Source organism: Oncorhynchus clarkii, chromosome 9 (assembly GCF_045791955.1).
Source record: "Oncorhynchus clarkii lewisi isolate Uvic-CL-2024 chromosome 9, UVic_Ocla_1.0, whole genome shotgun sequence".
In the NCBI taxonomy this organism is placed as follows: domain Eukaryota; kingdom Metazoa; phylum Chordata; class Actinopteri; order Salmoniformes; family Salmonidae; genus Oncorhynchus; species Oncorhynchus clarkii.
The window spans coordinates 54136984-54148831 of NC_092155.1; the positions used below are offsets into that span (position 1 = coordinate 54136984).

Here is an 11848-nt window from a genome sequence, read left to right on the forward strand (position 1 = left end):
TCTTATGGGCCAAAGGTCAGCCATTTTGGTCAGGGAGTTGGTCAATCATGGTTTGCCAGTGCTGTAATAAGATTGTATTGTTTAAAATATTGTTAGCCACAGTTTGAGGAATGATTAGATTCATTTGGCAAATTAACTGCTAACATTCCATTCAATATGTCTATCTATACACTGAAATCAGTTGATAGGACATAGACAAGTTGTAAATGCAACAAGTACTGACATCATATATCACTCACAGCTTTCCAAGAAAACAAAAATGTAGGCATTTATGGTCTGTTTACTTGAGGCTATTTATATAAAACCCGTATAAACTGTATATTTATGAAAATAAATCCTCAAAGCATCGTTACCCATCGCTCCACAAAAGCCGCGGCTCTTGCAGAGCAAGGGGAACCACTACTTCAAGGTCTAAGAGTAAGTGATGTCACCGATCTAAACGCCACTAGTGCGCACCACCGCTAACTAGCTAGCCGTTTCACATCGGCTATACATGGTTAGCAGATGTTAATGTGAGTGTAGCAAAATGCTTGTGCTTCTAGTTCCGACCATGCAGTAATATCTAACAAGTAATCTAAAAATGTCACAACAACTACCTTATGCACACAAGTGTAAAGGAATTATTAAGAATATGTACTGTGGCATACAGCAGGTCAGCCACCAGGGGGAGACTTGTCAAGGCCTGGTGACAGACGGAGTATACATCACGAAGCGATGGCTCCATCTGCTGGACGTGCCAGGTCTTGATGGGCTCTCCGGTCAGGACTAATTGGGGCTGATTGGGGATTGGTGGGTAATCAAGGGCTGATTGCTCACCAGCTGTACAACTCCCATAAAGCTGCCAGAAGGGCAACACAGAAGGTAGAGACTCTGGGAGAAAATGACTCCCAATAGTTGGGGTCGGTAACAGGAGGGAGTTCAGTTTTTGATCCCCACAGGATACAGCAAGACCCGGGGCCCAGAAGTCTGTATCCCAGAGAGGGTCTCTTTTTTTTCTTCTTTTGGACTATTATTTTAATAAACACCTTTGAAACTGAGCTAATCCTACTCTGTCCGTGTCTGATCTGTGTAAACATTTTGACCCAACCCCATGGTATGCTACAGTACATATACATAAATGGATGAGCGATGGCCGAAAGGCATAGGCAAGATGCAGTAGATCGTCTAGAGTACTGTGTATATACATATGAGATAAGTAATGTAGGGTATGTAAACAGTATATAAAGTGGCATTGTTTATAGGACTAGTGATACATTTTTTACATCAAATTATTAATTAAATTGGCTAGAGATTTGAGTCAGTATGTTGGCAGCAGCCACTCAATGTTAGTGATGGCTGTTTAACAGTCTGATGGCCTTGAGATAGAAGCTGTTCAGTCTGATCAGTCTCTCGGTCCCAGCTTTGATTTACCTGTACTGACATCGCCTTCTGGATGATATCGGGGTGAACAGGCAGTGGCTCGGGTGGTTGTTGTCCTTGATGATCTTTTTGGCCTTCCTGTGACATCGGTTGGTGTAGGTTTCCTGGAGGGCAGGTAGTTTGCCCCCGGTGATGCGTTGGGCAGACCTCACTACCCTCTGGAGAGCTTTACGGTTGTGGGCGGAGCAGTTGCCGTACCAGGCGGTGATACAGCCCGACAGGATGCTCTCGATTGTGCATATGTAAAAGTTTGTGTGTTTTTGGTGACAAGCCAAATTTATTCAGCCTCCTGAGGTTGAAGAGGCGCTCTTGCGCCTTTTTCACCACGCTGTCTGTGTGGGTGGACCATTTCAGTTTGTCCGTGATGTGTATGCCGAGGAACTTAACTTTCCACCTTCTCCACTGTCCTGTTGATGTGGATAGGGGGGTGCTCCCTCTGCTGTTTCCTGAAGTCCATGATCATCTCTTTTATTTTGTTGACGTTGAGTGTGAGGTTATTTTCCTGACACCACACTCCAAGGGCCCTCACCGCTTCCCTGTAGGCCATCTCATCATTGTTGGTAATCAAGTCTACCACTGTAGTGTCGTCTGCATACTTGATGATTGAGTTGGAGGCGTGCATGGCCACACAGTCATGGGTGAAGGCTGAGAACGCACCCATGTGGGGCCCCAGTGTTGAGGATCAGTGGGGTGACCAGCTGGGGGCGGCCCGTCAAAGTCCAGGACCCAGTTGCACAGGGCGGGGTCGAGACCCAGGGTCTCGAGCTTAATGACGAGTTTGGAGGGTACTATGGTGTTGAATGCTGAGCTGTAGTCGATGAACAGCATTCTCACATAGGTATTCCTCTTGTCCAGATGGGTTAGGGCAGTGTAATTGCAATTGCGTCGTCTGTGGACCTATTGGGGCGGTAAGCAAATTGGAGTGGGTCTAGGGTGTCAGGTAGGGTGGAGGTGATATGATCCTTGACTAGTCTCTCAAAACACTTCATGATGGTGGAAGTGAGTGCTACAGGGCGATAGTGGTTTAGCTCAGCTACCTTAGCTCTCTTGGGAACAGGAACAATGGTGGCCTCTTGAAGCATGTGGGAACAGGAGACTGAGATAGGGATTGATTGAATTTGTCCCTAAACACACCAGCCAGCTGGTCTGTGCATGCTCTGAGGACACGGCTAGGGATGCTGTCTGGGCCGCAGCCTTGAGAGGGTTAACACGTTTAAACGTTTTACTCACGTTGGCTGCGGTGAAGGAGAGCCCGCAGGTTTTGGTAGCGGGCTGTGTCAGTGGCACTGTATTGTCCTCAAAGCGAGCAAAGAAGGTGTTTATTTGGTCTGAGAGAAAGACATTGGTGTCCGCGACGGGGCTGGTTTTCTTTTTGTAGTCTGTGATTGACTGTAGACCCTGCCACATACGTCTCGAGTCTGAGCCGTTGAATTGCGACTCTACTTTGTCTCTATACTGACGCTTAGCTTGTTGGATTGCCTTGCGGAGGTAATAGCTACACTTTGTATTCGGCTATGTTTCCGGTCGCCTTGACATGATTAAAAGCAGTGGTTCGCTTTTTCAGTTTTGCGCGAATGCTGCCATCAGTCCACGGTTTCTAGTTGGGGAAGGTTTTAATATTCACCGTGGGTACCACATCACTGATGCACTTGCTAATAAACTCGCTCACCGCATCAGCTTATAGAGTGAAGTTATTCTCTGAGGCTGACCGGAACATTTCCCAGTCCACGTGATCAAAACAATCCGATTTTATTTTCCTGCATTAGTAAAATCGTGATTATTCCTCTACTGCCAATTATTTGACTGGTTTGAATTTCTCCCTGATTAACATGGCTGCCATTTTCACCAATGTGGGAACTTTGAGGGTTTATGACATAGCCCTTTTAAAACTTCTTAGGGATAGCCCCCTTTTTTTCAATTTTCACCTGAAATTACATACCCAAATCTAACTGCCTGTAGCAAGGATATGCATATTCTTGGTACCATTTAGAAGGAAAAACTTTGAAGGTTGTGGAAATGTGAATTGAATGTAGGAGAATAACACACAATAGATCTGGTAGAAGAAAATACAAAGGAAAAAACTACTTTTGTTTCCTACCACCATCTTTGAGATGCAAGAGAAAAGTCCCAAATCTAGCCATCACTTGTAATTCCGATGGTGTCCACAAGATGGCAGCAGTGTACATTTAACGTTTCAGACGGATAACTTGAAGTAACTACATGACATTTAGACATTTAAGTCACCCAGGTACATTTGGGCAAATCGTGAAGGAGACATTTACATTCACATTACATTTTTCTGCAAGAATATCGTCAAATCTGTGTACTTGGACTTTTCCAGTATTAGTAGCCATATTATAAGTTCAACATTTGCAAAACACCCAGTTTTCAAAACTCTCCATATTCTTATCATTTTTGTCCAAAAGGAAAAGCTTTGCTGTCGCACAAGGTTAGCAGCAACATTTTCAATAAGCATTTTTCTACGGCTGGCCATGCTTTCCATCTGGCTACCCCTACCCCGGCCAACATCTCAGCACCCCCCGCAGCAACTTGCCCAAACCCCCCCCCCTCTCTCTTCTCTTCTCCTTCACCCAAATCCAGACAGCTGATGTTCTGAAAGAGCTGCAAAATCAATCCCTAGAAATCAGCTGGGCTCGACAATCTAGACCCTCTTTCTAAAATGATCCGCCAAAATTGTTGCAACCCCTATTACTAGCCTATTCAACCTCTCCTTCGTGTCGTCTGAGATCCCCAAAGATTGGAAAGCTGCAGCGGTCATCCACCTCTTCAAAGGGGAAGACACTCTAGACCCAAACTGTTATAGACCTATATCCATTCTGCCCTGTCTTTCTAAAATCTTCCAAAGCCAAGTTAACAAACAGGTCACCAACCATTTCGAATCCCACCGTACCCTTCTCCACTATGCAATCTGGTTTCCGAGCTGGTCATGGGTGCACCTCAGCCACGCCCAAGGTCCTAAACGATCTAACTGCCATCGATAAAAGACAGTACTGTGCAGCAGTATTCATCGACCTGGCCAAGGTTTTTGACTGTCGATCACCGCATTCTTATCGGCAGACTGCCTCGCCTGGTTCACCAACTACTTCTCACAGTTCAGTTTGTCTAATCGGAGGGCCTGTTGTCCGGACCTCTGGCAGTCTCTATGGGGGTGCCACAGGGTTCAAGTCTCAGGCCGACTCTTTTCTTTGTATATATCAATGATGTCGCTCTTGCTGCTGGTGATTCTCTGATCAACCTCTACGCAGACGGCACAATTCTGCATACATCTAGCCCTTCTTTGGACACTGTGCTAACAAACCTCCAAACGAGCTTCAACGCCATACAACACTCCTTCCGTGGCCTCCAACTATTAAATGCTAGTGCATGCTCTTCAGCCGATTGCTGCCTGCACCCTCCCGCCCGACTAGCATCACTACTCTGGACGGTTCTGACCTAGAATATGTGGACAACTACAAATAGCTCAGTGTCTGGCTAGACTATAAACTCTCTTTCCAGACTCACATTAAGCATCTCCAATCCAAAATTAAATCTAGAATCGGTTTCCTATTTCGCAACAAAGCCTCCTTCACTCATACTGCCAAACATACCCTCGTGAAACTGACCATCCTACCGATCCTGGACTTCGACAATGTCATTTACAAAATAACCTCCAACACTCTACTCAGCAAACTGGATGTAGTCTATCACAGTGCCATCCATTTTGTCACGAAAGCCCCATATACTACCCACCACTGCAACCTGTATGCTCTCGTTGGCTGGCCCTCACTACATATCCGTCGCCAAACACATTGGCTCCAGGTCATCTATGTCTTTGCTAGGTAAAGCCCCGCCTTATCTCAGGTCACTGGTCACCATAGCAACACAAACACGCTCCAGCAGGTATATTGCACTGGTCATCCCCAAAGCCAATTCCTCCTTTGGCTGCCTTTCATTCCAGTTCTCTGCTGCCAATGACTGGAACAAATTGCAACAATCAGTGAAGCTGGAGTCAGATCTCCTTCTCTAACTTTAAGCATCAGCTGTCAGAGCAGTTTACCGATCACTGTACCTGTACACAGCCAATCTGTAAATAGCACACCTAACTTCCTCATCCCCATATTACTTACCCTCTTGCACCCCAGTATTAATGCTAAATTGTAATTATTTTGCCTCTATGGCCTATTTATTGCCTAACACCCTACATTTGTACCTATACAATTATATTGTTATTGTCTGTACGTTTGTTTATGTGTAACTGTGTTGTGGTTTTTGTCAGTGCTTTGCATTATCTTGGCCAAGTCGCAGTGGTAAATGAGAACATATTCTCAACTGGCCTAGCTGGTTAAATAAAGGCTAAATATATTTTTTAAAGTCAGTATGATCTTTGTCCATGTTTGTCAATAACGGAGTATAAACATTCCCAAATAATTAGGACCCAAAAATGATAGAAGTAATGCTTTACATTTCCAAATAATTTGAGATTAAAAATAAATCTCACCCTCAAGATATTTAGCATTTCCATCATTTAAAAAAGTATTAGGCAAGACTCATTGACAGCAGCAATAGCCTGTTTAACTTTAACATTTCACATTCACGGACAGATCTATTTACATGCAAGAACAAGGCCGTATCTGTTAGTTGAGGCAGTAGACGCATAACCATCTATAAACAATGTCTCGACACATTTTGGAATTTATTTTAAGTTAAAAAAAATTGCTACGCAAATTTTTGTATCACGAAGTAGTAAAAATTAAAACTTTGCTATGTGGAAGTTCATCAGTTCAGAAATGATTTGTCATTATAACATCCACTTAAACACATTTTTTATTTATTTTTGTGCACAGGTACAGTTGAAGTCGAACGTTTCCATACATTTAGGTTGGAGTCATTAACTCATTTTTCAACCACTCCACAAATTTCTTGTTAACAAATTATAGGTTTGGCAAGTCGGTTAGGACATCTACTTTGTGCATGACAAGTAATTTTCCAACAATTGTTTACAGAGATTATTTCACTGAATCACAATTCCAGTGGGTCAGAAGTTTACATACAGTGAGTTGACTGTGCCTTTAAACAGCTTGGAAAATTACAGAAAATGTCAAGGCTTTAGAAGCTTCTGTTAGGCTAATTGACATCATTCGAGTCAATTGGAGGTGTACCTGTGGATGTATTTCAAGGCCTACCTTCAAACGCAGTGCCTCTTTGCTTGACATCATGGGAAAATCAAAAGAAATCAGCCAAGACCCCAGAAAAACAAGTGTAGACCTCCACAAGTCTGGTTCATCCTTGGGAGCAATTTCCAAGGTACCACGTTCATCTGTACAAACAATAGTACGCAAGTATAAACACCATGGGACCACGCAGCCGTCATACCGCTCAGGAAGGAGACGCGTTCTGTCTCCGAGAGATGAACGTAATTTGGTGCGAAAAGTGCAAATCAATCCCAGAACAGCAGCAAAGGACCTTGTGAAGATGCTGGAGGAAACCGGTACAAAAGTATTTATCCACAGTAAAACGAGTCCTATATCGACATAACCTGAAGCCACTGCTCCAAAACATCCATAAAAAAGCAAGACTACGGTTTGCAACTGCACATGGGGACAAAGATAATACTTTTGGGAGAAATGTCCTCTGGTCTGATGAAACAAAAATAGAACTGTTTGGCCATAATGACAAAGCCCTGACCTCAATCCCATAGAAAATGTGTGGGTAGAACTGAAAAAGTGTGTGAAAGCAAGGAGGCCTACAAATCCTACTCAGTAACACCAGCTCTGTCAGGAGAAATGGGCCAAAATTCACCCAAGTTATTGTGGAAGGCTACCCGAAACATTTGACCCAAGTTTAACTATTTAAAGGCAATGCTACCAAACACTAATTGAGTGTATGTAAACTTCTGACCCACTGGGAATGTGATGAAAGAAATCATTATTCTCTAATATTATTCTGACATTTCACATATTTAATATAAAGTGGTGATCCTAACTGACCTAAAACAGGGGATTTTTTACAGAGATTAAATGTCAGAAATTGTGAAAAACTGAGTTTAAATGTATTTGGCTAAGGTGTATGTAAACTTCCGACTTCAACTGTACTTATGTCGATATGTTAAGAAATCAAGTGACTTTTGTAGACTGCATCATTAGTTATTAACTACCTCATTTTAGAATTACTCATCAAATTGACAAGCATTGATAAAAGTAAAAAATAAAAAAACACAAAATCAGACTTCACCTCTGAAGTGATCGAGGTACACCAAATATGCTCTACACAGGACCAATAGTTTTTCAACGGTCACCGTCTGAGACTAATGTAAAGACTGTCATAAGAAGCTGTGCAGCCAAGGCAACTAGGTTCTTAATGTTTGGAGGGACAGTCCTGTTCTTTTCACATTGGTTTTCGTTGTTCTCAGCTGCAAGCTCAACATTTCCTTTCTTGTAAAATGTCTCTTCTGCAAGGTTCTGTTTCTAGAAGTCCTGTCGAATGTTTTCCTTGTTCTCGTCACCATGCTGCTGTTTGAGCTGTCCAACTTCATTCTCCAACTGGACGATGGCACGTTCAATCTCATAGTTCTTACTTACGAGGGACACCCAACTGTTACAAAAGAGAGATGGCATGGATTTAGAAATCATACCACGGTTGAGAGAACAGTAATGAAAAATACAACATTCACAGAACTGACTTTGACTCCAGCTCTCTCAGCTTGGCCCCGCCTGCAAGCTGATCATTCTTCCGTTGCCAGTTCAAGTCCTGAATCTGCTTTCTGTACACACACACACACAGAAAAGGTTGTGAAAAATATATACTGTATATGCAGAAGCTTGTTATTGACGTAAAGAAGCTTGTCGACACAGTTTGTGTGAGACTGAGTCCAAAACTATTACCAAACGAGCTAACCATGAGAAATGTATTGCACAACCTGGAAATTGTAAAGCAACGTTTTCACACCATTTACCTACCTACATTTCTGTAGTTCTTTTTGAGCCAATTCAATCATAAATGCCAGGTTACTGTGGAGTGGAAATAATGACAAAAATTAAGGCAAAGTCAAAAAATCCCTGTGAATCTATACTTTACCCTTCAGGACAAGCATGTGTAAAAAGGACTAAACTGACAAGTAAAAAAGACTGATCTCCTCCACTCTCAAATTAAATGACTAATCAAACCCCATTTGTTAGCTTAATTCAAATCAGTTTGGTTGTCCCTCCTGACTCTTTCTTGGAAACTAAAATAAATGAAGAGCTCTACTAGGGGCACAAGCAGCAGCCACCGACTCACTCATTGTAGACCTTCCATGCATTGGTACCATAGTGTGCCATAAGTTCCAGGTTCTCAATGCGCACTGCTTGATGCTCCAGCTGAGCCATGGAGTTGTTCACACTCTCCTGCCATGCAGTGATGTCATTCTTCTGCCCTGATGATGGAGCTGGAAGCTCATATCTGCACAGGTGAAACAGAAACAGTTGAGTGTACACTCAGAGGATGATGAGGGTTTAAATGTGTCAAGTTAGAACTGAATGTGCGATTGACAGTTCACAAGCTTTTTTTAAACATGATTCTTCGTGCTCTGAGCAAAAGAGTAGACTGGGTTTACCTCTTCATGCTGAGAAGTTCCAGGGGCTGCCGGGCTGCTAGTCTCTCAAACTCGTTCCTCATGATTTCAGTCTGATGGGTGATATAAGCATTAGTATTTGCTTCACATAATGTCATTGTTGAGCAGTGTAGATTTCACAGTTGACAGTGACGAGTCAGTCAAAAGCCAGCCTCATGGCATTAGTTTACATATTAATTTATGCCTTTTTGTTTTTATAGCATGAACTGTGTACGTGGTACTTACTTCAAATGTAGTGAAATCAGGTGTTGGCATATAACTGAGGTAGTTCTTGGTGGGTCTGTATCGGCGAGTCTCCTCCTCTACCAAGGCTGCAGCCTGTGTATGGAAATTAATACAGATTGACAGCATACTAGTACAGTAGACTAGTTAGACTTGTGACTGAGGGGTGACCTAAAAGCAGGGATTGGAACCTACATTTTTCAATAGCTTTGTTCTGAACAGAACCATCATCTTTTTTGTTCTGTTCTACTTTTCCGAACTGCAAAATAAAGTTCTGAATGGTATGAACCCCAAAAAGTACCCGTTTATATTTCTCCTTTCTAAACTACTTCACCAATCAGTGTAGATAGAGTAGCTTGTTATGGCGCGGGCAAGCTATAGTTGTTTACATGCGTGATGGACAGAGAAGTATAGGGCCGAGATGTGACTGAAATTTTGCAGATGGGAAGAGCGCAAGAGAGGATGGAGGAGGAAGTTTGGCTTGAAGCACTGGGCATCTTATGACATGTTTTATCTGAATTAGGCCCACAGAATTATACCTATGGAGGAGCGGCTTCTTTGGAGGAACCAGCAAACAAGTATTTTTCCAATATTGTAGCTGGCAAAATACAGTCATGTTATGCTTTGCAATGTTAATGACAATGGATTATTGATCTACTAGTGGCACACCTCACAAATAATATTTAAGCTGGTATAATATGGGCACCTTCAAAGTTCACCAATATACACTGAGTGTACAAAAAATTTTTTGGAACACCTCTTTCCATGACAGACTGACCAGGTGAAAGCTATGATCCCTTATTGATGTCACCTATTAAATCCACTTCAATCAGTATTGATGAAGGGGTGGAGACAGGTTAAAGAAGGATTTTTAAGCATTGAGACATGGATTGTGTATGTGTGCCATTCAGAGGGTAACATGCCCATATTTCCTTTACTTAGATTTGTGTGTATATGTTGTGAAATATTACTTAGATAGATATTAGATATTACTGCACTGTCGAAGCTAGAAACAACCCTTTCGCTACACCCGCAATAACATCTGCTAAACACGTATGTGACCAATAAAATTTTATTTGAATGGGCAAGACAATTTTACTTGCCTTTGAAGAGGGTATTAGGTGCCAGGCTCACCGGTTAGAGTGTGTCAAGAATTGCAACGCTGCTGGGTTTTTGACAATCAACAGTTTCCTGTGTGTCATTCAAACTTATTCCATTGTCTGCCTGCCAGCTGAAAATCTTTGCCTGTTTGTGTAGGCTACCTGCCACTACCTCCAAAGCATGCATATTTTAAGATGGCATAATATGGGGATCTTATGGTATGCAATGGTCATCAACCTGCACTAATGATCTACTAGTGGCACATAAAACGTATAGGGGTCAAAGTTAACTGTAAAAATCATAAGAAAATTAAAGAATGTGGGGATAACTACATTTTCTTGGTCAAACACTTTAAAATGTATACTTTTTCTTGAATGAAATACGAAGAAAAAAAACATCTAGCTCACTTATGTGTATGGTGTTTAGGTCATGACTGTAAGCACATCTTGCATTAACAATTTAACATTTGCTAAACAGCACCCCATTAGGCTACTGAAAGTCATTTTTGATATGGCACGAAAAACGATTTGGTATACATTTTGATTACGGAAGATTGAATAAGTGTGCTTCAAACCGTTAACTTGGAATCATTTGTTGCTATTGTCTGTGAATCCGAATCCGTTTCCCCACCAAAACAGACGCGATACTGAAAATGATTTTTGGTTTTACAAAGTATAGCAAAAACTATACGAAGCCTTTCTTCTTAATCAACCGCAGTTATGAGCTAAATTTAATATTCATAGATGTACAGGAGTCAGAAAACTGTGAGAATGAATTTGAACAATATATACATAATTTCTTATAACAAAAAGCAATCAACTTGATATAATAGTCTTTATATACATTTGTCTAGTCCCCTGACTGTTTGTATCGTTGTTTACTCTTTTTCTATATTGTATATTTTGAATAGCTTTAAGAGAACGGAGTTGCACGTTTCTCAGCTAGCTCATGTCTGATGCTAGCTAGTTTGCAACAGGTATGTATGAAGCAGATACTTACCGCCTCTCTAACGCCCGCTGCATCATAACCCTGGTCAAAATACGGTAGGGCATCGACAAATACTTCACCAGCTACTGATGACGTTCCAGCCATATTCAGTTTAGTTGTTTGTTTGCTAGCACCGCTGGATGGATGGCTAGCTAGTTGTCTCAGCAGCAAAACAACGCAGCTGGTCGCTCCTGCCGTCTTCCGGGAGGCTGAACGTATTTTTCGTTGGTGTCTTATGGCCCTTGATTTTATAGCGCCCCTTACGCATTGGAGTGATTCTTAATCTAAAATTACTATTTAATTATTATGTAACATAGCTAATAATACATTTTTCAACACATGCCATTTGCATCCTGAATTTGGTGTTTATCAGGTAATATCTTAGGTTCCTAGGACTAATTACCACAAAAATGGCACAACATTAGGAATGAAAATACATAACTCACCTGACCGACCTGACACAGGGAGACCAACGTGTTGAAGTAGTGGAGTCATGAATGAATTCCAAAC

General features: G+C 41.9%; 1 protein-coding gene across 1 annotated transcript; it reads right to left on the reverse strand.

Moving 5' to 3' along the window:
• Positions 1–6225: 6225 nt before the first annotated feature.
• On the reverse strand, positions 6226–11559 carry LOC139416557 (pre-mRNA-splicing factor SPF27-like). The gene is made up of 7 exons (XM_071165320.1): positions 11351–11559; positions 9254–9346; positions 9011–9081; positions 8695–8856; positions 8376–8426; positions 8099–8179; positions 6226–8010 (listed from the first exon to the last, which is right to left on the reverse strand). The coding sequence occupies exons 1-7, from the start codon at positions 11441–11443 to the stop codon at positions 7884–7886; spliced, it is 678 nt and encodes a 225-aa protein (XP_071021421.1). The 5' UTR covers positions 11444–11559; the 3' UTR covers positions 6226–7883.
• Between the last annotated feature and the right edge of the window lie 289 nt (positions 11560–11848).

What these genes read in the sequence shown, in the direction of transcription:
- LOC139416557 (XM_071165320.1), bottom strand. Translation starts at nt 11,443, where the DNA reads ATGGCTGGAACGTCATCAGTAGCTGGTGAAGTATTTGTCGATGCCCTA. An exon ending in CAGCGGGCGTTAGAGAGGCG is followed by an intron (nt 9,347 to 11,350) that starts GTAAGTATCTGC and finishes TTCCATACACAG; the next exon opens with GCTGCAGCCTTGGTAGAGGA. An exon ending in GAACTTCTCAGCATGAAGAG is followed by an intron (nt 8,857 to 9,010) that starts GTAAACCCAGTC and finishes TCACCTGTGCAG; the next exon opens with ATATGAGCTTCCAGCTCCAT.